This window comes from Alosa alosa, chromosome 3, assembly GCF_017589495.1.
Source record: "Alosa alosa isolate M-15738 ecotype Scorff River chromosome 3, AALO_Geno_1.1, whole genome shotgun sequence".
NCBI lineage: Eukaryota > Metazoa > Chordata > Actinopteri > Clupeiformes > Clupeidae > Alosa > Alosa alosa.
Genome location: NC_063191.1, coordinates 20,427,259 through 20,453,567, shown reverse-complemented (window position 1 = coordinate 20,453,567; position 26,309 = coordinate 20,427,259). Strand labels below are relative to the sequence as shown.

General features: G+C 40.9%; 2 protein-coding genes across 5 annotated transcripts; both read left to right on the top strand.

Moving 5' to 3' along the window:
- The first annotated feature begins 10,149 nt into the window (after positions 1 to 10,149).
- Positions 10,150 to 14,090, top strand: si:ch211-199f5.1 (protocadherin-8). Its single transcript, XM_048238393.1, has 3 exons — positions 10,150 to 12,762; positions 12,850 to 13,045; positions 13,409 to 14,090. Exons 1-3 carry the CDS (start codon positions 10,321 to 10,323, stop codon positions 13,786 to 13,788), a joined length of 3,018 nt encoding a protein of 1,005 aa, XP_048094350.1. The 5' UTR covers positions 10,150 to 10,320; the 3' UTR covers positions 13,789 to 14,090.
- A 3,075-nt stretch (positions 14,091 to 17,165) lies between these two features.
- On the top strand, positions 17,166 to 22,982 carry cnmd (chondromodulin). Of its 4 annotated transcripts, none has more exons than XM_048239693.1 (7): positions 17,183 to 17,267; positions 17,470 to 17,583; positions 18,544 to 18,684; positions 18,814 to 18,927; positions 19,873 to 20,026; positions 21,815 to 21,999; positions 22,420 to 22,982. In XM_048239693.1, the coding sequence occupies exons 1-7, from the start codon at positions 17,196 to 17,198 to the stop codon at positions 22,645 to 22,647; spliced, it is 1,008 nt and encodes a 335-aa protein (XP_048095650.1). In that variant the 5' UTR covers positions 17,183 to 17,195; the 3' UTR covers positions 22,648 to 22,982. The 4 variants fall into 4 exon arrangements, with proteins under 4 accessions (XP_048095652.1, XP_048095650.1, XP_048095649.1 ...); XM_048239692.1 differs by having other exon boundaries at positions 17,446 to 17,583; positions 22,423 to 22,982; XM_048239691.1 differs by having other exon boundaries at positions 17,446 to 17,583.
- Positions 22,983 to 26,309: the final 3,327 nt, after the last annotated feature.

Below are 26,309 nucleotides of genomic sequence, written 5' to 3'. Positions count from 1 at the left end.
CTCACACCCCCCTCCAACCCCGCGTTCGTTTGTTTTACTGTAGTTTACGCCTTTCACATGATCCACTGTCTTTGTTCCTGTCACACAAGAATTTGAACCATATAATACAAGACAATGAGGCACAGGTCACAATGTCAGCTTGCTTCCTCTCAGGAGGTGAGATGGATCATGGTTGCCTTGAGTGAACTATGGTTAATTCCTGGAAATGTTGCTTTGGTTAGGCAGGGGAGGTATGTTGGGGTAAATTAACTGTGTATTATGTAATACAGTGACTAGAAAGACTTGAATTGAATTGAATCGACCCTCTTTGAAAACATAATGCATATTTCATACAAATTAAAGAACTAACTCTCTGAATGAGAGTCTTGACCAGGCATGCTTGCCATTACCTTTTCAGTGCAAAAAGGAAAGGCAGAAATCACCAGTAAAAGCATCACAGCCTGTATTCATCTCTGCAACTGTCAACCTGCAGCCCTCTTCCCCTGTTCAATCTATCATTTATAAACACATGCACCTGCTATCAGCAGAGCTCCTATCAGCCAGTCCCTATGAATATATTCAAGGACACACTGGCAACACTGCTTTGTGTCTGCTAAGAGATCTTGTACTTTAATATTTTAAGTAGTTCAGAGCACTTTGGAGCATGCTCAAATGTCAGGCTTTACAAAGGCTTTTCTCATTCACCTTTTTCTGTATTGTGTCTGACATGAAAAACTAAACCTAACATACATCCTCCTTACATACTACAAAAATAGCAAGGCTGGCCAACAATGAAATAGACACGTGATGATTCACACATGAAACACCAGTTCCACTCGATGTGGTGAAAGTGTTATTCACTTGTAGAACCTCTCTAGGAACCTCTCTCTAGGAAAGATTCTTTTCATGGAACATGACCATTGGAAGATACCAGTAACACTCACATGGCTGATATTTTGGGCTTAAAAGCACATACGCCACATGGCCCAAGCAGCCAAGCTTTCTCCTTCACTTCTGCTTATCCTGCAAATGTGTTCTGGCTATAGCGGGAGTGTGGCCTTAATGATAGAGGGCTACAAAGCAACTTCATTTCTTAGCCTCCATCATCGCTGAGCGCTGGTATCAATGTGGTTGGAGCTGTCAACAGCAAACCGAGGGAGGGCTGTTCTGTCAGGCCTCATCATTCCTCCAGCGCCGCTTCTCCCTCGTTCCCTCGTTCTACACCACTGCGCTCCCACCCTCCACCCCTCCCTCCGTTTGCCCTCCTTTCTCTACCTTCAGCTGCAATTCCCTCTTCAAGGATGATTGTATTTTCAATCTAGCGAAGTGAGTGAGAGACTCACGGGCTACCTGAGCATTATGATCATTTTCCAGCACGGCCCGTACAGTGAATTTCTCCATTTTCATGCTTCACACGACTTCACTCAATGTAGAGGAGGAGAGTTTTGTGCTCACGCAACACGTGGCAAGAAGAGCAACGCGTTTCTGTGATGAAATCCCCAGTGCTTTATGCTTAATCGATTTCATCGCTTCCACTAGACAAAAATGTCTACATGCTTAACACTTAGGTTTGTCTGAATAACGTTTTCATGACAACTCCAGTCAATATGTTCAGTCAAGCAACATAAACAATGGTGTGTGAGTAGGAGGATTTCTTTTTTTTTCAGATGCCCTCACAGATGTGTGAAAATCTTATAACAATGCAGAATGTAACAGCTGTTATTGTGTATTGTGTTTATTTGTACTATAAAAGGTGGTGTTGCAAGAGGTTATTTTGTATTGTGTTTATTTGTACTATAAAAGGTGGTGTTGCAAGAGGTTATTTTGTATTGTGTTTGTTTGTACTATAAAAGGTGGTGTTGCAAGCCTTAACCCATGTTGCCTGTGCACTCATGTCTACCCTTTACCTAACATTCCCTCATCCACTGAGGGAACTCACAGAGGACCTGTGACTGGAAAATATATTTCGAATGAATTCTTCATTGGCCTGTCATAATGCTTTTCCTCTTCCATTAGCAGCACTGCAAGACTGTGGCGATCCTCAGCGAGGGCTGGCTCCAACAGCCCAGCACCCCGGGACCTCTGCTGGCTGCGTGGCGGCACGACGTGGTGCGGTGCGGCGCGGCGAGCGCTGTGAACTGTGAATGCGCGGTTGAGACAGCCAGAGGCCGCCAGCGATTGAGCCGCCAGCCCCCTCGCTCGCGCACTCTGCTCCTTCACACGTCTTGGTCGAGCTTCTGACACGTTCTGGTCTGGCGTGTGTGCCGTCCCTCCATCTCGCCTCTAACGTTAAACCCATTGGTTCAGGGGCTTAGTGGCTCACATATCATCATTCTCATGGGTTGAGATGAAAAACCCCAAGCAGCCCATGCGTTCTGGATGAAGGGCAGTGGGGAAAAAAAAAAAAACAGATCACCATATTGGAGGTCGAGGCATTCTCCTTGACTGAATGTGTTTTGCATTTGGATAAATGAAGAGAGATTAAGGGGTTTGAACTGAAGTGCAATTGAATAAACATTGGGTTTATTCAGTGGATTTCAAGGTTTAGTACAGCGAATCCTGCAGATTTTGCATTTCAAGGAAAAACAAAAAAACATCCATATGGGATCAATAGAATGTTTTGCTATCATATTCACAGTGTGAAGGTCAGGCGAACACAGTTTTTCTATAATCCAAATACATGAATAATAAGTGATAAAACAAAGCTGAGCAAATTGGGCGACGTCAAGTTAAGACATAGGAGAGACTGACAGCTGTCCAAGGTGCTAGTCAGTGCTTGCTGGGATGCATGAGTGGTTTCTGTTGAATGCATTTACATCACTCACTGTCAGGCCTGTAAAGAGTTTATCAGCAACCATGACCTGAAAAAAAAGTGTGTGTGCGTGTGTTTGTCTGTGTGTGTGTGTGTGTTTGCGTCCTTGGACATGCATGCGTTTCACCAACCGCCTGCCACAAACCTACTGGAAGTTGTACATTTTATGCTAGTTGTTGTATAATCAAAGCTGACTTCACTGTTTGTTTACTTACTTAAACAATAGCGATGTTGTTTATTTAACTAATTATTGTGTGCTGGTGTCTTAGAACAGAGAGACATTAGTAACATCATTGCTGCAACAACAGTGGAGCGAGGCCAGTGGCATTACAAAGCATTTGTATGCAGCAACACTGTAAATTAAAAGCAATTAAGGTTGATTGAACATTTACAAAGACTGACATGAAGCATAATCATTTTAGACAGACATGGGGATCATAACTGTCTTGGTTTAGTCAAAGATTGCAGCTCTTCTATCGCACGTCTAAATAATCATGTTAATTTTGAATGGCCTCTTCCTTAAAGAGATGTGTCAGTTTGATTTAATGTTAGGATGACATTTATTGGACCATAGAGTGTTTTTGTTTGCTTTTCAGTGGACATTTTTTATTCTGAGTGTACATAAAAAACTAATGTGGCATTTCTTCACTGTGGAGCTGTAAGAAGCCTTCACAGTGTGCTTTCCAATACCTTTTGATTCTCTATGAGTTCCGTTAAAACGGCGCTGTGTGAAAGTCAAATGTGCTAGTGAATTTTTTGAGTCAGGCAGAATTTTACAATATTTAGAAGGGATTCAATTTCTTCTCTCTTTTTTACTCTCTCTCTCTTTTTGTCTTTTTCATTGTGTCCTCAATCTCTCCTAGGCCGATAGTGTGTGTTTGTGTATGAAACTGTCTTTATTTCATATGTAAGGGTTTGTATATAGTTGCGTATTATTTTTCATGGGCTGGTACTTCATGTTTTAGAAATGAGACTAGTCAGAATCTTGGCACAATGTTCACATATACTTCACATCACATTTTTTCCCTTTTCCTCTGATAAAATCTGCCTTGAACATTTGAAGAGTGGCATGAAATGTTCAATAACATATGCGGATGTTAGCAAGTCTCTGAGAGAATGTCTAAAACAGAGCTTACAGTGAAGAAATTGTCTCCTGCAGTTCAAAGGCTTTGGAGGCAGAAAAGAGAGGATTGATGTTTTGCGCGGCAGACCCTAAGAGTAGCTGGCCCAGGGTCTAATCAGAGGCCTACAGCTCCCCCCCCCCCCCCCTCCCCAGCAGCCCCCACCCCTCCACCCTCCACAGCAGCACACAGCTATTCAGTCCTGATAGATGAGCCCCTCTTTGTATTTCAACCATGCACTTTCTTAAATCTGAAAAGCCCATTCATCTTGGGCAAACGGCAACAGAGAAAAAAAAAAATCAGACACAAGATTTTTTTCCCCACGCGAAGTGTCGCTCAAGAGCACTCCAAGCACTTTTCTGTCTCTTCTCGATTAATTGTCTTCTCTTTGTCTCTTTGCTTGGCTGTTTTCACGTGCTCAGACTACAACTGAAGCAGAAAGACAAAACATTGATTTACCTCCATGCTTTAACCTCTGGAAGTGTCTACCAGGGCTTAAAATATTATTTTACCCACTGGATTCATCTTTTGTGAGGGGAGACATCAACAATGATAGTTATGATGGCTGATAGTTATATTACCCAAACTACAACTATTGTGGTGTGATGGTTCGAAATGTGCTAATGTTTGGCTGTCCATATCTGCCCAAAGAATCCAAAACTATAGTATCTCTGTGCACTTTTAAAACTTTCCTGTGAAATCTACAATGAATGAATGAATGAATGAATGAATGAATGAATGAATGAATGAATGAAATGAATCTATTGGCCAGTAACTTACAGTAATACATTCCAAGCAATACATTCTGTGGTCACAGTAACATAAAAATTCTGTAAAAACAATAGACATGAAAAATACATTTTACTGGCAGTATTTAGAGCTTAGCAATGTACTAAAAAGTGCACATTATGTTACTTTTAATATACATTACAATACATACACACTGCACTGTATGCAGCTGTCAGTGACATACTGCCAGCTATTGATCAGTGACTAGTTACTAGAAAAACTAATGACAGGAATAATCAGACTACTGTAGAAACATTTAACTGCAAATGTGTTGGGTAACCAGAGGGGGATCCAGTGGCACATTATCAGGCTTATGTTGACTTCTTATTTTAGTAATGGGATGTTTCTAGCTAGCTTGTGTATAATCACTTGTGAGAATAAGTTAGTTCAGGTTACAATTGCTTTTGAAGACTCTTTTCCAACATAGACTAACCTTGCTTGAGAGTAAAGCTAGACTTGAACCCATGCAAGACCTTCACGGCAAATCAAGCTAACTACTCAGCTATTCAAAGCATGCTGCCTACATTTACATTTAGTGGGTGTCATGATGGGCATCATTATCCTTTTGCATTAGTTTTATTAGACTTTGATGATGTTTGTGACCCAGGTATTTGTTTTTCCCTATAGTGCAGGTGTGAATCACAGTAATATAGAAAAGCAGTTCTATAGGGTACTGCTGCTGCGATTTACAGTAATGTGCTGTAGATTATTCATCCAGTAGTTTATTGTGCACATCACAGTTGATCTGTGCAGATTGCAAACAAATTGCTAACAGTGTAGGTAAACTATCTTAAATGAATATAGGAATCAATATACTCTGTGACATGTCATTCAAACAATAATGTTAAGACTTCTGCATTGCATGAGAAAAATACTACAATACAACTTGGGATACTGACCTGTGAAACACCACAGCAGATGGTGGAAAAGAGCAAGCCTCACTCAGAGGAGCCAAACATAACCTACTTTTCCTCAGTCCCTCACTGGACTTTATTCTGCAATACCGGATGGGATGGGACACAGGCAAGCTAACAACTAGGCTAAGCTACAGCTGCCTACTGGATTCATCATTAGTGCAATGGTGTGCAAATTTTGTTTATGCAACACAGCTCTCTGACTGGTTAACATCCAATAATACACACATAAACTTCAGTTCCAATCTGAGTTGCCATGGCATCAATGCAAGTTGTGTTGCCAAGCAGTGTACTTATATTTAGCCAAATATTTAGACACAAAAGGCAAACTATCAACTATGAAGTCTGAAAACCATGACTGCAATCATCTCTCTTCACCTTAGATTTCCACAGCATGTCTCCCAAACTATGCTGGTTTTCTTCACACAAAGAGGAGAGATAAGGAGCTCCATGTGATCAATAGCTCCATCATGTGAGTGTGACTACATAATAATATATTTTGTTAATCAGAAAGAAGAGGCTCTTCAGCTCTTATCGGAAGATTCCTACCTGTGTAAAACACAAGTATATAAAAAAGGGACAACCCTTCATTTCAGGAAGATTCTGTCCAGTTCCTCTACGACCTAGAGCCTGTGCTCTAACACATTGGAATCATAATAATAAGTCAGTTCTGACATCATTTGTATTCCTGCTGCTATAGCTGAGCTTCTCAATGGGCTGTTGCAGGTGATGACAAAGAGGAAGTCTTGTCATTTTAATTCCAGTCATGACAAATGGCTGCGGTCAAAAAGGTCAGTAGCACGCCCCAAATGGATTTGCTCTGTGACAGGTCAAGTTGGCTGTGCATATGCTGATAAATGTCAGAAGCCCAGTTGTCGCTACGGTAACTGTGAGGAGATCCAATCACTTCTATTATAATTTTGATTGGTCCTCATGTGCAACACCATAATGAGCACAGTGAACGTGTGCTGCTGAATAAATAGCACCAAACTAACTCAACTAATATTGAACAGGTTAAAGAGGATGTGCTGACCATAGGGTGCTGACATACTCAACAACTAGTATTTGTGTATTCAAACAGATCCATATGTGGCTTGTTAACATACTGATAGTTAATACTCATGCATAGTGTATCACATGACTTCTAATACATACACCCGCTACAAGCAGATCATTGATTTATGCCATATGACCATGCACATACATTGTATGACAGTGGAGATCACTCCGATACACTTCAATACACCACAATGTACCAGGGGTTGATGGAATTATAAGTATATTTTTATCTGGCAAGTAATGAATATAATCACCAATACCTATGCATAGCAACAGCTATAGCAGTGTGAACCAACCCAGTACCCCTCCAAGCCCAAGCAGAGAGTAACAAGCAACGCAGGAAGAATTCTCTCTGGTTCCTGAGACTGGATTTGCTCCAGCATCTCAGGTTTAGCCATCTGTGAGCATCTGTTAATGTGCGAGCTGGGACTCACCAAGATGCCTTTAACATCAGCTTCTCGCTCTGAGCAAAATCACAAAGAGAGCCTCAATGAAATACTCAATCTCTTCATTGTCTCTAGACACTGCAAGAAGAATCAATAAAACATCACATTGGTTCCTCTCAGGATTCAACCTGTGCAGTGGGCCTTTAAAGCCCATGTGACAGCTGAGACACAACACACAAACAAAAAAGGGTTTCATTTTGATGTTCCATTTAATCAGCAGAGAATTCCTTACATATGAAGGGAATGAGAAATGTGCAGGAGAGGGATGGAGTGGGTTTGATGCCACGGCAGTCATGGGATTCTATGGTAAAATAATGTTTGGAATGAGATACCAAATGTGTGCCTCTAGACTCCATGTTTGACTTTCATCTGCTGCAGAAGAACAGTAACTATATATCAGGCTCCCTAATGTTGCCAAAGCCAAGATTGTTATCCGTCCAGTTTCAGGCAAATAAAATGCTGCACAAAAGCTTTAAACTAACAAAAGTACAATACTCAAAAGTGAATAAAACACTATTTTTGCTATTTTTGACATTATTTTCAGAAGTTGGTGATCTTGTTATTATTCATTGAACTGCTATTTTCCCACAAAAACATAACTATTTCACGAGAGGTTTCATCTTACCTCATCTTGTGCACAGAAGACAAAGCTCAATTAAGCCTGAAATAATATTTGATTTACATAATACATAGATTATTTGAAATGGAGCATAAATATTATCAAGAGAACACAAACCATAATTCAACTGTGTTTTGACTCAGGCATGCTAATTTGACTAGCAGCCTGCTGCTGAACTCAGCTTGCAGATGTCAGTGTGTAAATCTGTTGTCAGCCCTTGACAGTAATGTTGGGAGAATCAGACAAAGGGTGATGATATTCTAAAGGTCACCACACAATGAGAATCACAGCTGACAAAGACGTGGGTCATCAACAGGAAATGATGTTAAAGCAGCCTGTGTGGGAGGCACAGAATGCCGCCAAACACTCTTTAGAATAATGGCTCCGTTAGTATGTTCGTTTCTTCAGCTAATGAACTGAAGGGGGTTAGAGAACTGGGTGTGGACCAAGCCAGAATGTTATAGTTGGAAAGTTAATTAAAGCCACACAGCAAGTAACACTCAGACCATCTTCATTCCCTCTCATTTAGACGTATCTGAATTGCACTGGTACCAGATGGTATGAAATCTAAATATTTACTTACGGGAAATAATTAAATAAACTGTGGATAATTATTATGCAAAAGGTAGATCAAGTTTATCATTCTCTTTCAACTAACCATGAAGACTGCATAAAATGTGAAAACTCCCAGGACTCCTAGGACACACAGTTAATGCATTCTGATGAATTGTCCAATTATATCACAAACATTATGGGTTATGTCTGTGGGACAAACTCCATCTGTAATGGCTCCACTGGAAGAGGATGAGTGCAGTAAAGTGTTATGCCTGAAAATACACTACACTGAGAGGATAGAGTCCTCCTTTTTTGTTTGTGCCCCATTTCTAATAATGAGTATTTTACGTACAGGCAGTTGGATTGGCATGCAAACCATGTGGGCTTATCCCTGATTGTTGCCAATTTCTCTACAGTTCACAAAAGCCAACTCAGTTGGAGAAGGTCTATCCAGAATTCTAAAGAAATCTTAAAAGAATGAGATCTCCCACAAGAGCCACCATCAGGCCACTGGAGCGTCAGGGCTGTATAATTTGCTACTGATTTCTAATCTCTCTGAAAGAATCTGGAGCTCACAGCCAGCTATAAATGTAGACTATCGTGGTATTTCTTCAGGCACATTATGGACTGCAGTGATTAGCAAACTTGAAAATGTAAAGACATCCCCTGAAACTGAATGCATTTAGAATCCCATTAAAACAGAATTATGTCTGTGAGCAAACTGTAAATTTGAAATCCCTATCTTCCCTGAAACAGTTTCTCTCCACATTTGCTAGAATTCATTTGAACTAACAGATGATTTGCCCCAGACTTTCAAAGCAATAGCAGTTCCATGGAGATAATGGATCCTGTTGAGAATGCAGTTTGTGCTTGCTTTTTGAGTCCCCATAAACTAGAGAAAGTAGACTTCTAACACCCTGTCTTCAGCATACATTTATAAGTGCCATGGTGACCAATAATATCACACGCTCTTTTCAATAAATGAGCAAGCTAGGAGTGAATGCAGGGAAAGAGAGAGAGAGAGAGAGAGAGAGAGAGAGAGAGAGAGAGAGAGAGAGAGAAGAGACAGAGAGACAGAGAGAGAAGAGGAAAAAGAGGGGGGGGGGGGTATTGACATGATTGGCCTGATTGGTTCATAAATGCATTTCAATACATGCCTCAGAGCCTATACAAGCCTGCATTTGTCATCGTTAGGTGAGAAGAGTTTTGACAGTGGCTGACAGGGCTGCATTTGCACAAGAGATGATGTTCTTATCTAAGCCCCCTCCAAGGTTATTATCCCCTGGGTCTGTCATTTTGGAATAATGCTGACTGATGTCCTCAATGAGTTCTCTTTCCATGCGATTAATCTCCAGCACCTCACAAGTAGCCTTTCTTTAAAAAAGAAACATTTGGCTTCTTGAGATCTAGTGAATTGCATGGGGCTTTTATTCATCCAGGAATTTTGTCCTAATATAAAGTTGTCATCAATCCTTTCTAGTCTGGAAGTGATTTGATCTACTAAGGATATAACCAGATAAAGGACTAAAAGATCTCAACACTGATTACAGTCAGTTTTTTCCTTTTCAGCTTTTCAGTTTTCCAGATACTCTTATAGGATAGGCAACTGATAAAATTAAAATCTGCACCCTCATTATGATGCAGTCTGTGGACATGTATGCCTAGATTTAGAGGAGACAAAAGATAAAAGGTTAATCAAGAGGTATTCACCTAGATTAAAAATTGGTTTAGATATCCTTTATGTGGTCTACTTTCCATTCTAAAGAGGCGGATTGGCTACACTTCATCTCATTTGCATGTGGATTTCCATAAAGGACCCCGCCACTGCAGGTTCCCGCGCTGCGCGGGAGGGGTCGGGACGTGAACGCATCTGCGTGCGCACATCGAACAAGTGACTTCCAGTACAGTTTGGAAGACCTGATGATCGGCACATGCTGAAGACCATTTCTCGGGATGATGTGTTAAACGATTGGATTGTAATTGCCAAATTAAAGCCAGAGAACTAGGTGATAGCAGATTCCTCAAAATGGAACAAAACACATTTACCTGGATAAATCGGTGGATACTTGGATTCATCATACTTTGCCTATGGGTTGTTTCACCAGCTGTGACAGAGGGAAATACACTGCGATACCAAATAAATGAAGAGAGTGGGCCAGGCACTGTGATCGGTAACCTTGCATGGGACTTATCTTGGATTCCTTCACCGGGCACCAAGACGAATTTTCGCATGATGAAACAATTTAATGCTTCTTTTATCAGACTGAGAGAGAGCGATGGGGAGCTTTCGGTCGGCGAGCGTATCGACAGGGAGAGAATCTGCAAGCGCAATCCACATTGTCTGCTTACTTTTGATGTTGTTAATTTTTCCAAAGAGCGCTTCAAATTAATTCATGTCGAGGTGGAGATTAAAGATATTAATGACAACTCTCCACAGTTTCCACACAAAGAATCAACAATTGAAATTTCTGAAAATGCTGTTGTGGGGTCCAGAATCCCTTTAGATGCAGCAGAGGACTCTGATGTGGGGTCTAATTACATCCAAAGCTACCAGATTTCGGTGAACAGTCACTTTACCATTGATGCGATGACAAGAGCGGATGGGGTTAAATATGCGGAGCTGGTACTAATGAAAGAGCTCGACAGGGAGACTCAGTCCTCCCATGTTCTGGAGCTTGTTGCCACCGACGGAGGTACCCCTTCTAGATCGGGGGCCACTAAGATAACCATCAAAGTAAACGACTTTAATGACAACTATCCAGTTTTCGACCAAAACAATTTTTCGGTCGATTTACCTGAAGACGCTCCTGTTGGGTATCTTATATTGGATTTAAATGCCGTTGACTCCGACGAGGGACTAAATGGGGAAGTTGTGTACGGATTCGGAAAACAGGTCTCTGCCGAGATCCGACAACTTTTTAAGGTGGAACGCAAATCAGGACGTTTAACACTTGAGAGTCCCGTTGATTTCGAAGACAAAAAGACGTATGAATTAGATGTCCAGGCAACTGATTTAGGTGCAAACCCCACTCCATCGCTATGTAAAATAATAATCCACGTCAAAGACGTGAATGACAATGCCCCTGAAATCAGCATCACTCCGATGACTTCAACCACGGCAGGTATAGCTTACATCACCGAGGCTGCAGAGCCAGACAGTTTCGTGGCGCTAATCAGCACCTCGGACAGGGACTCGGGAGTGAATGGGCAGGTCCAGTGCACCCTCTACGGGCATGATCATTTCAAACTTCAACGGGCGCATGAAGACAGCTATACTATTGTCACAACCTCGCCCTTGGACCGAGAACGTATCCCAGAGTATAACTTAACAGTGGTGGCGGAGGACTTTGGCTCACCCCCATTAAGAGCCATATCCCAATATACTATTAGACTGACTGATGAAAATGACAATGCCCCGCTGTTTAGCAAACCTTTTTATGAAGTTTCTATTGAGGAAAACAACGCACCAGGTGCATATATTATGACTGTCGTTGCCACAGACGTAGACTTGGGACGTAATTCCAAAATCACCTACAAGCTGCTGGACAGCCTTGTGATGGGGTCGCTTGTATCAACGTTCGTATCTCTGGATCCAGCGACAGGCTCTGTCTATGCTTTGAGAAGTTTTAACTATGAGGTCATGAAACAGCTGGACATACGAATCCAGGCAAGCGACGGTGGCTGGCCTCAGCTTCACAGCAGTGCCGCCATCAATCTAAAAATAGGAGATCAAAATGACAACCCACCCTCCATAATTCATCCCATCCTGAATAACGGAACTGCTGAGATTCTCCTGCCGAGAGATGCACCTTCAGGTTACATTGTAACCCAGATAAAGGCCAGGGATGCTGATGACGGCAGAAACGCCGAGCTTTCCTACAAACTGACAGAGGGCGGAGATTTGGGGGTTTCAATCAACAGGGCCACAGGGCAAATGTATATACACCGCAAGCTCACCTTCGATGTGGACGAGGTATTAAAAGTCACGGTCACAGTAAATGACAATGGCCAGCCATCTCTAACATCCACGGCTACAATACATTTCATTCTCACCGCTGGCGCTCCCCCCAGTGACAACTTGTATGCCAAAGACGGCGAGGAAGAGCTTTATGAATGGGACATGTCAATTGTAATTATTGTGGTTCTAGCAGGCAGCTGCACAGTCCTTTTACTCGCTATTATCTTAATTACCACCATTTGCAGTCGACACAAAAGGGAAAAGAGAGGAGGTGGATTTCATGACAAAGAAAACGTGCCTCACTTGGAAAAGGGGGAGAGCAATTCTGTTGCTCTGATATCAGACCATGTCGGCAACATGTTTGAAACACAGCCATTCCCCAACAAATCTGTATTCATCAACTCCAGTGCACCTGCAACTGGTAACGACATCTGTCCAAGCTCCAAGAGTGGAAGAGAGAAAAGCCATGCATTTCATCCCAAAGGAAGGACAATGAACTGCAAGGTGGAGGTATGTGGATTCTTGTAAATGGCTGAATCTTCTGTATTTGAAAGTGGGTGGTGGTTTTATCATTTACCGTGTTTTGTTTTTTCATAGGGCTATTGCACCTTGCCTGGCTATGGAAAAGAAACCATGAGGCCTATTACAATATGGAAGGGCAATTCAATGACAACCATCTCAGCAAGAGACCCACAGATCAGTGGAAAGGACAGTGGAAAAGGAGACAGTGACATCAATGACAGTGATTCAGACATCAGTGATGGGAACAAAAAAGACTGCCAACCTGTTAATGGTGAGTTCCCCTTTAATATTTAAATGTCAGGGAGATAAAACAAAAATACACCACATAGATGAGATCCAAAGGACTTCATTTATCTGATGTGAAACCTTAGGGAGCTGAATCACCTCCAGTCCAGCAGACTTCAGTGTAAAGATGGAGACCACTCATACAATACACATTATCACCCAGTTGGTTTTTATAAGCTGACTGACATCCTTTGTGTTATGACACTATACACCCACTGGCCCCATTCCAAGACATGTAAATCCAGTGAGGCTACATATCTAATGACCCTACCAATGACTGTGCTCACTGAGTGATCAATTGATATTTGACCTTTAAATGAGAATGACATGTGTTGCATTGTTTCCATAGGGCTGTGGGCCTGCACAAGTGAGTGCAAGATCCTGGGCCATTCTGACAGATGCTGGAGCCCATCAGCAATCAGACCCAATGGCAACCCATCTAACAGACATCTCTCAACATTTGCCAAGACAGCCACATTGCCAAGGGACAGTCTTCAGAGGGAGAGCCATAACAAGGCTCAAATGCCCAAGACAAGTGGTCCCTACAGTGTTCAGGAAAAAGTTCAGCATAGAAAATTTGACTACATACTTGTGTGCTCTGCACAACCAGAGAGGATTCCGGAGTCCGAGGAGATCAGTATTCCCTTGTACACACATTCTACAAAGACATTTTCAGCTGATGATAATGATGATGATGATGATGATGATGATAGGTTTTCAAAATCATAAAATCTCAAGTGCACAGTGTTTAGGTGAGTTTGTACTGTAGTTGTTTGTCCTTTGGTCTCTTTTATGACTATTTCTAATATGTTGATATTACATTTCTTTGTAAATACAGAGTATATTTTTCTAATAGAGATGGAAAACAACACCCTTCTGATTTTATATGGCACGTGGAGACTCATGTAATGGATAACTACTGGGCAGAATAATTCATATTCAGTCTTAATCAATGATAGAAAACTAAATGTGTTTTGTGTTTGTATCCGATTTTGTCACAATGTTGCACAAATAAAAAGTTTTAAAGAAATACAAAATGCTGCTGTGTTTTGGCAACAAATGCATGTATCTTGGCATAGAAAACCACCCACTGCTTTCTTATCTCCTCAAATGCTGAAAGGTCATTCAACATGACAGGTCATATCATACTTGAATGTTAAGCCTCAGTTTAGCCACAACAAGGAAAACCTATTAATAGATCATAATGTGTGCAGTGAGGATTTAGAAGGGCATGGTGCTCTTAACATCTACTGACTATAACATGTAAATTGTATTTTGGCTTGTGAACACTTTCAATAATATGCTATTTACAAATGTTAATGACTAGCTCCAATGTTCCAGTGTTTTACAACAGCATGCACTGAAGTGCCAAATTATGCCTTTGACAAATAGATAGATAAAATCTTGAATTTCCCCTGGGGATCAATAAAGTATCTATCTATCTAGATAAAAGACCATGAGATACCAACTAATACTGAGAACCATTACCTATGAAAGCCTAATGATGTTTTATTACTCCTACTGTTAACTATAAACTCTAAAATAAATAGTTTGATGAGGTGTAGCAAGATTTGATCTATAAAATGAACTAGGATTTCCCCGGAGCATCCAACAGCACAGCCAAAGATGTCTTTCTTTAAACATTTCATAGTAGGTGTGAAAGAGATCGAAGTTGCATTCGTGTATCTTTAATGGGTACTTTTTAAAGACCCCAAAGCAACATGAATTAGACATCATGTAGATTCTGGTGCATGAGTGGCGCTATTACTCATGGATCATCCCACACAGCCGCCTGCCCACATTTACTGGGGTGAATTACAACTAAGAGGCTTCAACTAATGAGGCATTAACTGATTTGGGTTGTCCAAAGGATATAGAGCAGAGCCTGTGAAATAAATGAGGGACAAAATGGAAATGTGTTGGCCTACTACTTTTTTCTAATGATATCGTTTTCGTGATGTTACAAGACAAACACATGTCAATTTGGAAAACAGCAATTTTGTCAACTCTGATGATCAAAAGTGCCGTTATAGGCTACCCAGTCCACTAATGGTATGTATTAGAATTTTGGGTCAGGTTTTGTATTTGTTAGGTAGGTTTGGTTTTTGATTCTTCTTCTTCTCTTTTCTTCTTCTTCTTCTTCTTTTTCTTCTTCTTCTTCTTCTTCTTCTTATTATTATTTTTATGATTATTAATACGTAATAATAATAATAACAATAATAATTGACCCTTGTCCAGTTATCAAAGAGCTATCATAGGACATCCTGAGATCTAATGTGATGCTGGAAGAATGTTTCAAGCACAAGAACTGGTCCATCAGGAACATCACTGTTTTCCCTCTACCAAAGTGTCCCTTACAAGCCTCAATACTTAATGTTTCCAAACAAAATTACAACCATAAATCATCTACTTAGATCAATATCTTGTGAAGGTACATGCACAATCCCAGATTCTACTCTTGTAACTTAATGAGCAATTGAAGATATTTCTTGCTACAGACTTGTCTGCCAACTGCAGTGTCCAGTTCTATCCACTTTTTGATGCACTATCTTCTCTTGTCTGACATAATGTACTATGTTAATATACCAGCTATGCACAGCATACCATAATTTGCTATTAATGATTCAACATGTTAACTCTATCATAAACTTTAAGCACATTTATTTTGTAAACTACAATTTGAATCATATAGGTAGTAGTCACTCACGCTCGTGTGTCACCTTATATTACTTTGATGGTCTCAGCAGAACAGATTTGAACAAATTAACAACAAATTAGTCATAACAACTTAAATAACTAGCCTAATTAATTTATATCATATGCCATTCATATGCAACATGTTATTTTTGCCCCTGAGATAGTTATGTCTGCAGCTTTGAAGTGTGCAGATCCTGATCAGTTGGAGTGGGTGGCACACACCGTCATCACCAATCACCATGGCACTACAGGCGCACCACAGGGGTGCGCTTTGAGCCGGTTCTTCTGCACCCCCTCCACCAATCACTGTCAGAGTCCATACACAATCACTTCATACTCCAGGCCCTCTGTTGGCACTGCCAACCACTACTACTCAGCAGCAACACATCATTTCCATTAGAGCTATTAGGTTTAGGTTGAAGACACATGCTTCACAGACCAAATAACCATCAGTGCCAACTGACGTTCACCTAGTATAGCGACTTGAGCTGCTAGAACGCTTTTGGGCATCCTTTTGAAATGCTAGCTAGAGAGTAACACTGCACACTCATTTTGAACCAACACACTGCAAACATCAAGAATTTCCTCTGGCGAAAACGCATACGTCAGAAACTACAATCCCTTTAAGTGTAACTTCAACGGTCTCTGCACCCAAATCACCACAACACTGGGTTAATTTGCTCATACGACTGTAACCATTTATAACCCGTGAAACACCACATCACAAAAAATTCTAGTATATTTAAAATATAGACGTATCCTCTTCTCATATAGCTAGGCCTATTTAATATGCATATATATGCTACTTGTGGTTAAACGTATTTAAATATATTAGGGAAGTGCTTATATGATCATCTAGCCTGACGAGCCCTGCTGCCGCTAGGGGCGCGTCTAGATTTCTAGGCTAATGATCATCTACAGTTTAAGATCAATTTGGAAACGCTTAGCGTAACAGTAGTAATTTCATTCTATCTGCATGAACCATGAACCACTTGCCGTAAGCATGAACTGAAACAGCCATCACCTAGTAAATAGCTAAGAGCACTTCTTAACTGAATTAGTTGACCACTAGTGAAAGTGCAGTTGCTGTAAATACATTTCAAAAAGGAATATCTAAGATGATCAGGATTTTCTAGGTGTGCATTTTTCATATGCTCCTCTGAATCAGGCTTTTTGAATGACTCCGGTCTACAGTATTTGAAAGGTTGTTTACGTATTATGCATGATAAGTGTTATAACTAATATGACCATGTGAATTAGTTTATTTAGCCTGCAGGAATGCACCGGAAAAGCCAGTAGCCTAATGTTCCAATAAATCGTCCAAGCTGCGGTTTGGCTTCCTTTCTCTCACATAACTCCAGACTTATGGTCACTCGCTTTTCTGGGAGGGCACTTTCTTAATTTGAGCAGACTTCAGCAACAGGAGTCAATGCGCTACGATGGAGGAAAGTTCCGAGAAGATTCTTTTCACTCATGTTTGTCCTATGGATCCGGAGAAAGGTTTCTCACCGGTAAGACACTATGCACCATACTAAAGATTAAGGTAATATCATAGATTGGTTAATTACAGATGGGCTGAAGTAGCCTAATGCGTTATCCTGAGTATTGTCTTGTAGGACCCAATCCAAAGAAATCATATCCATCTTACCGTTCATACTTTCAGCCGAAGATTTTTTTATATTCTGATAGACCTTTACCGCAACGACTCTGAAGCCCAGCAGCACTAGTTTTTGGAGAATTGGAACCACAGCGTTCATCGCGGGCACAACCCTCATGCTGCTTGGAGCAGCGGGGGCTCTTTACCTCTGGAAAGTCAGCGATAAAAATGTAAGGCTTGTCATCTATTTGATGATTAGACACAGGAATGTAATGGTATTTGGCACACCGACCATTTTTCTTTCATTTCATGAGAAATCGAATACATAAATTAATATACGATAGATATAAAAATACTGTGAGAGTGAGATATATTAACATCAAACAAATGTTTGGGTTTGTGTGTAGTGCTTTAGTGAGGTACAAACTATCTAATAAACTATCCGATTCATTACAACAGTTGGGTATTGACCAGGGATCTTTTGACCTTCTCCAGCTCTGCAGTAGTAGTAGGCCTATTCTGTTGAAGTCCAGAGAAGTTTGTTCACTGATTAAAATGAGGGGGACCAGTTGCCTGTTCATTGCCTCATTAATGATAATGAAATATCTATGCATATTATAACAAGCTTTAAGGGCAGGCAGCGCAGGTTGGATTTTTTTTTGCCCATGGCCAACACTGCCCTCCTGTTAGGTAATACATTCCAATCATGGCTGTAATTGGACCGAGCCACTAAGTGAAAGAAATTTTGAAGCCGCATGTGTCACAGGGAGATTATGTCAAAGGAAACATAGTATCGTACAGGATTTGTAGATAGGGGAAAATGGGTTAGTCTTCAATATAAAATGACTTTAAAGGTGCATAGACCACCTCTTTAGGCTGTTTAGTTGACCACTAGTGAAAGTGCAGTTGCTGTAAATACATTTCAAAAAGGAATATCTAAGATGATCAGGATTTTTCTAGGTGTGCATTTTTCATATGCTCCTCTGAATCAGGATTTTTGAATATCCGACACTCTCCCATTAGCCAGTAATGTATAACACACCTTTCACACTGGTCTTGATCAACCCCAACTTCCCTCTCGGATGTGTTTTTGAGCATTGCAAAAGTCTACATGCAGAGTTCTTGAGACATGACAACATGAAAAGCAGACGACAGTCATTTGATCACTTGTGCATGTTTCATCTCTGCAGGTGTACAATCTTCACTACAGCGTGAGCATTAATGGGAAGATTGAAGAGGGTTCCATGGAGATTGACTCTGAAAATAACCTGGAGAGGTTCAGAATTGGCAGTGGGGATGAAGAGGCAGTAGAGATTCATGATTTCCAAATTGGGAGTATTTTTGACTTTTGCCGTTCTTATTTTCTCCCAACTAGATGAGAGCTTTTAGGCTATTTTTTGGATGTGCTTGTTTGTGATTTCTTTTTTTTATATCTGCTACTGCTATGATCCTATTAGTAGGGAGTTACTGGAATCCGTTTCTCTGGGGGAGAGAAGTGTTATATCAAGTCTCAAATCAAAGCCAATCTTCCAGACGTGGACACGGTGAACAAGGACTCTTTGATCATTGAACTGGTATGATTTCAGTATTGTAGTGTACATATGAAGGATGTTAAAGCATCTGATATAATACATACCAGAAGCTGAATGAACCTATTATGACGTTGTAATGAAATGTCTTAATATAATTCCATAGAATGCCATTGTGATATCTAACACCAAGTCCCTCACAAATACAAACTACATATTTTGTTGATGGGGCAATATACTTTTTGTTCAGTTCAGATCAGTTCAATTGTATTTGTGTAGCACTGTTAAAAATGAGGATTGTCTGAAGGCACTTTACCGAAACAAAGGCCCAATGCCCCAAGAGCAAGCCTATGGCAACAGTGGCAAGGCAAATCTCCCTTATAACAGGAAGACACCTTGAGAAATCCGAACTCAAAAGGGGAGAGGGGCATGGGCCCCAGGCAGGCCTGGCAGAAAAGGAAGAGGAGCAAGAGAGAGATAGAGAGAAGGGGAAGTACAGGAAATGAATCACAGAAAATACACACAGAACACAATCTCTCAACTCTGTTACAAAGCTGTAATAATAATAATAAGGAGAGTAAACATACAGTATACCCCTGAATACATAGCTATACAAGGACATGATATGAAGTATGAATGTGAACATGGCGCTAGCGCCATCAAGTATAAAAGTGCAGAGAATAATGTGTATCTGAGGTTTACGGAGTGAAAGCTGGGAGAGAAGGGAAGAAAGATCAATAATGTAATATCAGAAAGAAGGGCAGAAACTGATGAATAAAGGAGGAGGAGAGAAACATGCTGATGATGATAAGGAGGAGATTTATGATAAAGAGTCAGCATTGAAGAAGGTTGACCTGTAGAATATACATAGAATGTACATTCTATATGCTCCTCACATGACATGTCATGCAACATTAGAATATGTGGGTACCAATAAAGTAACTTGACCTGACCTGACCTGGAGCAGTAAGGTGACTCTTGTCCTCCTAGGAAGATGAAGTCATGCCTGCCAAGTTTGAAGACAAGTCTCTGATTTGGGTTGCCTCAGAGGAACCACTGAAGGACAGCAGCTTCCTGACCAGCAGAATCCTCAACCTCTGTGGCCATCTGCCCATCTTCTGGTTACGTCCGACCTACCTGGATGGTATGTTTACAACTTTGCAGACCTACTATATCCTGTAACAAAGACAGTGTTTCATATATGTTAAAGGCGTCATTGTATACACTTTTCAACTTTTTTATAACATTCCCTAAGTCTGAAGGTTGTGCATTGCATAAAATCCTTGCCTTGTTTTTTGAGTTTCAAGCATGCTCTGAAAACCCTTTAGGAAAAATAGGTTGATTTGAGCTTTTATTTTGATATACAAAATGTATGTATGCATAATTGGCCTCCTTCTGATTAGCCTGGTACATCCCCTAGTCACATCGACTATCTTATCTCAAAGTCAATAAGAAAACATGTTTTCCTGCTGCATTACCCTTTTAAGGCTTTTAGGACATACTGGCCATTGTGTTATTGTATTACAATAATTGTTACACATACGCTGATTCATTTGTTTCACTTCGCTTCAAAAGTTGGTTAAATTATTTTAACTTTGTTATGCAGCTTTTCACATTGCTAGTGGTTATTTTGCCCGTAATGGCAGAATTACATTTGCATAGTATCTTGTCGTTAGTTGCAGTTGCATATTACATGGGCCATATTCTCCCATTCTCCCAAGTCCTTTTTTTTACTTGCTTCCAGATACACACTTTTGAGCACATTTTCCCCTCCACACTTCCGTCATAACCGCAACACATAAGTTCAGAATCGAGGCGGCCTTCTGAAGAAAACATGATTTATTTCACCAAAACCAGACTGATCCACAACCTCATTAGTTTTGGCTGTTACGAAAATGTGGAAAATGGATTTTCCCATTAACCTTGGATGCCATTTAATTGCATGGAGAACATAAACCACACTTTGATTTTTAAAACAAATGGATTGAGAATTATAGGGAAGAATCTCAAACAAAACATCTCCCATCACATTACAAAGAATTAAATGAACCAAATTACAGATTTGCTCGAAAGTCTATTGCTTGAGGTGTAGTTTCATGATTTAAAACTCATTGGTAAGAGAGAAGTGCATGTGTCTATATGCCAACTGCTTTATAGCCTGTATCTGCGGTAACTCTAACTAAACTCAATCATGAAACACATTTCCATTGAGGATGAAAATGACATTAGATATATAGATGCGTATATAATTGTGCTTTTGTATTGTTATCATTTTTCAGTAATACAGTGTGGGAGGCAGACGTTAGATTAACTAAAAGTCATTTAAGACATAATATGTGAGATATGTTTGGAACTTAATATCAATTTCTGACAGAATGCATGGAGGCAGAGTGTATAATTGGACGCTTTTTTGTCTTAAGCATTATGGGAGAATATGGCCCTATGTGAATATGTGTATGTGTATTATACAATTTATAATGTTAACCAATCAAATGAGTGAAATTGCTCTAAATCCTCTCCGATTTAGTCACCTTTTCATTTAAAGGTTGCAAAACATTCCAAACGCTAAACACTATCCCAAGCTCCACATTTCAACTTTTTGGCTTTTAGTTGTCTGGTTGACTCCGGAACTCATGTTTAGTCATTCTACTTTGGATGTCTAACAATGGCCATAATGTAAATGTTAATTTAAGCTATGTTGCAATTCTCAAATGGATATTCTGGGAGTTTGCCCACAGCAAAACCAAACTGGCAAAACCAACTGTTCTGTTTTTGAATCAGATTGTAAGTATATTGTATTCATATGGCCAAGCTGTCCTTACTGAAATGCAGCTCCTCTAAGCCACTGATCTATGGCTGCCATAAGATATATTTTTTTTATTCATACACATTATTGGTGAGACATAACGTTAAGGTATGTTCCTCATGATAGATGCCACTAAGAGAGACAGAGAAAAAAGGGATATTGACCGCACAAAGCGTCAGTATGACAGAGAGGACTACCCGGCTTCTGCCGCCGGCTCACATGACTTTGGCCAAAACATCACCTCTGGCAGGGGTGAGGAGGAGGGCAGGGAGGGGTCCACGTCTGCCTTTAACCCTGACAACCCCTACCATGTGAGTAGCGCCTCTAGCATGTCAGCACTCACACATCTTGTTTTCAGTCCTATGAATAACATAAGGCAAGGAAATGTTGGACTGTTACCTCATCTGACCTCTGTCCAACTGGCTTCCTTGAGAGAAATTCACTCAAGAACATTGGAAAAAGCATTATTTGAAGTGACAGTAACCTCTCTTGAATTAAGGTCATTTAATTTTTGTGCAACCAAAGGAGCAAGGGTGATGGTCTGTTTTGAAGGCTAATATGTCACATTTGTACAATAAAGTGTTACTGATATTGTATGATTTCTTTTGGTCAAAGATTTCTCTTTTTGACCAAAGATTTCTCTATTAAGTATGAGAGTCTGGGAAATACTTGAAACTATTTTTTATCGACAGTTTGTGCACCTCCCCTTGCCTAACATGACTGTTCCACAGCAGCGTGGTCAGGAGGGAGAGGCCGGCTCGATGCTCTTCGATCCCATGCTGGACCATAATGGCATCTGCTGCACGGAGTGCCAACGGAGCCACACTCACTGTGAGAGGATATGCGAGCCTCTGGGTGGATACTGGCCATGGCCCTACAACTACCATGGCTGCCGAGTGGCCTGCCGGGTCATCTTGCCCTGTCGTTGGTGGGTCGCTCGCATCATGGGTATTGTCTGAAATGGCCCGTCACCTCAAGCTCTCAGCTAAAACAAAGACACACAGTTAAGCTGTTGACATATTCATACAATTTTGTAATGGTGCTATTTATTTTTGTTAATTTGTATGTGGTTGTATATAACTTTGTAGAGCTTGTATCCATCAGAGGCACTGTGAAATTGCAGAAACATCAGGCTTTTGTTGAGAGTAGATTATAATTACACTATATCTGGTGCTGATAAGCCATACCCCTAGTACTGTACCCTTTTAAGAAAAGACAAGACTGTCAAAAAAGCACAAACATGGAATTGCTTTTTGTTGCTTGTGACTCCGTAATAAACCTTGACGAGATATGAGCTGTCTTCTGGCAATTAGTTCTTTAGTTCTTTTCTAGGTCACAATTAATCAAATATGGTTGCTTCAATATGCTATGTCCCTCTGATTAAAGTCAAAGACTCGACTCTGCGCAGCATGGATTCAGAAGGAGACGACTGTGCGGTTGCATGCGAAAGCGCATTATTGGTTTGATTTAGCGAATCTCAGGCTCCAAGTCTCTGGCCTGTGGCATCTGTAGTGTGTGTCATTACCTTCTGCAGTCTGATTTGATTAGAAGTGTTGTGCTAATCACACTGCTGACTTTGGGTAAGTGATTTTAACACTCTCTGATGTGGTCTTTTTTTTCTCAAGTACACCCCTGCTCTCAGCAGAGCAGGGGATGTGCCAGGCGCATGGCAGAGTAATTTCTTAGTCCTCTGACATCTCCATTGATGTGGACTAATGTGAGGTGAGTGCCAAGACTACCGAGAACCAACGTTTCAATAAAAAATGACATTTCAGTAAAAACAGGAGAGCTGAAACACCTAAATAATTTTAACACTTCTCCATCCATTCCATTTCTCTCATGCAATCTCTCGTCCGTTCTCTCACTCTCTGTCTCTCACTCACTCGCTCTCCACTTTCAGTCAGAGTCCAGATTTTAGGTCACATTGTCAAACAAACAGAAGTGGGTGGCTCTGCAAAGCCATCTAAGTGCATTCAAAATGGTGAGATTCTACATACAAATTACAGGCAAATCATCCTCAATGATAACGCTCTGAGAAAGAGGCTTTTATGGGACTGTTTTAGAGTCATCTGAATTTCTAAGATCCAGAGTGAAGCAGGGAAAAAGCAGACTGACTTTGACATCTGTGAATGGGCACAGTGAAATTGAAAAAGTCACAAGGCCCTGGGGCATGATAATGTCTGCTAATATTTGCGTCGAATTTCTTTTGAGGAGATAGAATGGGGCTCCATGGAGCAAAGGGATTACACAGTATCTTTTCAAACAAAACATATTTCAAAGATTTCAAAATGAAATGAAAAGACAAAACACCAGAGCAAAATGCTCATCCTTGTGATAGTTATGCTGTAGACAATATTTGAAATGCAGACCTGCATTTTTGTGCACAACACTAGGAGACTATTAACACACATTAAATGTATGTCTCTCTATTAACACACATTAAATGTACCGTACATTAAATGTATGTTTCTTTGTGAGGAAGGAGGAAGAATATGAGATGATTGTCTCTGGGCAAGGAGAGCCTTTCGTTTTCACCGGGCTGAGGTGCTTATCGCAGACGCAGCACTGATAAGACAGTCTATGTTCTTCCGTAGGCTATATAATATTAATCCCCTCCCACGTCTGCAGATGCACTTAAAGGAAGGTGACAAGCATGACATATCCAGGACCTCCTGATGGCTCGTGCTCCGGAGAGCAGCCACTAAAAGAGCCCCAAGTACCCTGAAGTGATGTAAATTTGCGGGGGGAGTCCCAATTTCCATCAGTGCACTGTCACTGTCATGGTCATTAAACTAAATCAACCGGCTGTGTGTCACACAGCCCACGTTTATAAGTCTCCTCCATAATGGAGTTATACTTGGACTGCAGATTGGAGTGCTGTATTGAATCTTTGACCTGACAGCCACAGAGCAAGGGGAGGCCGCTCTCTTATTAATCTGTGGAGGGAGAAAAAGTCAGGCCAAGCTTGCCCATGAAGTTTGGCATAGGTCATCTGGGATTAAAATGTATTAAGCTCACAAGAAAAGCAAGTGCAATCTAAGGGAAAAGAGCAAGTGTTGTAATTTCATAGAAAAAACAAAGCCTCTCTATTTTTACAACCATGAAATGCATTCTATGTCACCGGGAAGGGAAAAAAAGAGAGGGCAGGGCAGAGGAATCGAAAAGAAAAGAACAGAAAGACAACAAAAGTGTAATTTAAGCTCCTTCACTTAGAACAACACAAGATTGTTGATCCTGCGGCTCAGCGCTCAGTAAAGGAAGTGCTGGCGAAAGGCACCCCTGTTGCGGGGAAGAGACAAATATGTTGAGGGAGCAGCTCCGGCGTCAGAGACTGAAGCGCTTTCTTGGTTTGTCTCCCTTCTGGAGCCAGGCTCACCCAGGGAACCCTGCAGGCCCAGGAACAAACAGAGCTTTGTGAGCACTGACCTGCTGTGCCCAGCAGCCAGACAGCAAACCACCACTCCTGTGCTAATGGGAGCCCACAGACATGCGGGCTCGGCAGCGGCCAGAGCCGGGGGAAGGTTCTCTGTTTTTCTAGCATCCACCTGTGCTTTCATCGTCCACCATCAAAACAAGGAGGGGGAGCAGGGGTTGCTGCTGTTGCAGTATTCCCGTACGAATGGGAAGTTTTATTTATTAATTTCATGTGCTGTGTCTGTTTTTCAGAGATTTTTCAGACAATCAACAACAAAAATGCACAAAAAGGCCCATCTATATTTCTGTCTTTGTTTCTCTGCCTTGTATATGTATTTACAACCCAGGAAAAAGGGCCATTAGTACAAAAAATGGGAAGCTCAGCCCTTGCAAAATTCACCAACGTTTCCAGGAATGGAGAGTCATTTAAAATCCGATGCAGTGTAGCTTTTCATTTGCACCATTTACAAAGGAGAATATCTTGGGCTGGGTGATAAAATGGAATAGAAACTATTAAACATAAAACAAGAGCCTTTCTCTTCCTCTCAGTGGACTGCAAACTCTAAATCAGACTGAGCATTTCACTTCATCCCTTCATTCAGAAAGTGCTGCTTGCTTCATTTTGGCTAAGAGCTGCTAAATGAATTGCATCAATCTAAGAGGGCCAGTATGAGTAATCTTAGGGGTTACTCCTTAGACAGAATTACCTGTAATGGCTACACTTTGCAATTAGAAAAAGACAAAAAAAGGAATTGAAGAGGGCAGACAGTATACTGTCTCCTTGGCAACATGCTCTAAGGAATATGTCTTCATTTGTGGCTTAATTGAGAGATCACTGAAAATAGCTAAGGTCTTCTTTTTGATAGGCATGTCCTAAAATCTCTCCATCCCTCTTAACCTGTACTCAGCTGCTAAGCTACAGCGTCAACACCACTGCCACATGTTCAGAGTCCTCCACACAGGTGCCTCTCTGAGGAGGCCTTTGTCCCCATGGCAACAGAGCATGCCTAACGGGTTTGGAGGGTCACAGTGGACGACGAGCACAGAAAAGACTCCATTCTTTATGTAGGAATAGAAATTATTCTCTGCAAATATATTTGATGCTCTGGGGTTGGTTGTGTCCTAAGTGAATCATGAATGAGACGCATAACAAAAGAAAGATCCCATCACTGATTTGCATTTTATGGGCAATACAGTTTGAAAATTG

Excerpts from the sequence above, each read along its gene's own strand:
- si:ch211-199f5.1 (XM_048238393.1), top strand. The coding sequence starts at position 10,321 with ATGGAACAAAACACATTTACCTGGATAAATCGGTGGATACTTGGATTC. Across the intron at positions 12,763-12,849 it reads CAATGAACTGCAAGGTGGAG|GGCTATTGCACCTTGCCTGG; the intron begins GTATGTGGATTC and ends GTTTTTTCATAG. Across the intron at positions 13,046-13,408 it reads AGACTGCCAACCTGTTAATG|GGCTGTGGGCCTGCACAAGT; the intron begins GTGAGTTCCCCT and ends TTGTTTCCATAG.
- cnmd (XM_048239691.1), top strand. The coding sequence starts at position 17,196 with ATGGAGGAAAGTTCCGAGAAGATTCTTTTCACTCATGTTTGTCCTATG. Across the intron at positions 17,584-18,543 it reads GGAAAGTCAGCGATAAAAAT|GTGTACAATCTTCACTACAG; the intron begins GTAAGGCTTGTC and ends TCATCTCTGCAG. Across the intron at positions 18,685-18,813 it reads AGATTCATGATTTCCAAATT|GGAGTTACTGGAATCCGTTT; the intron begins GGGAGTATTTTT and ends TCCTATTAGTAG.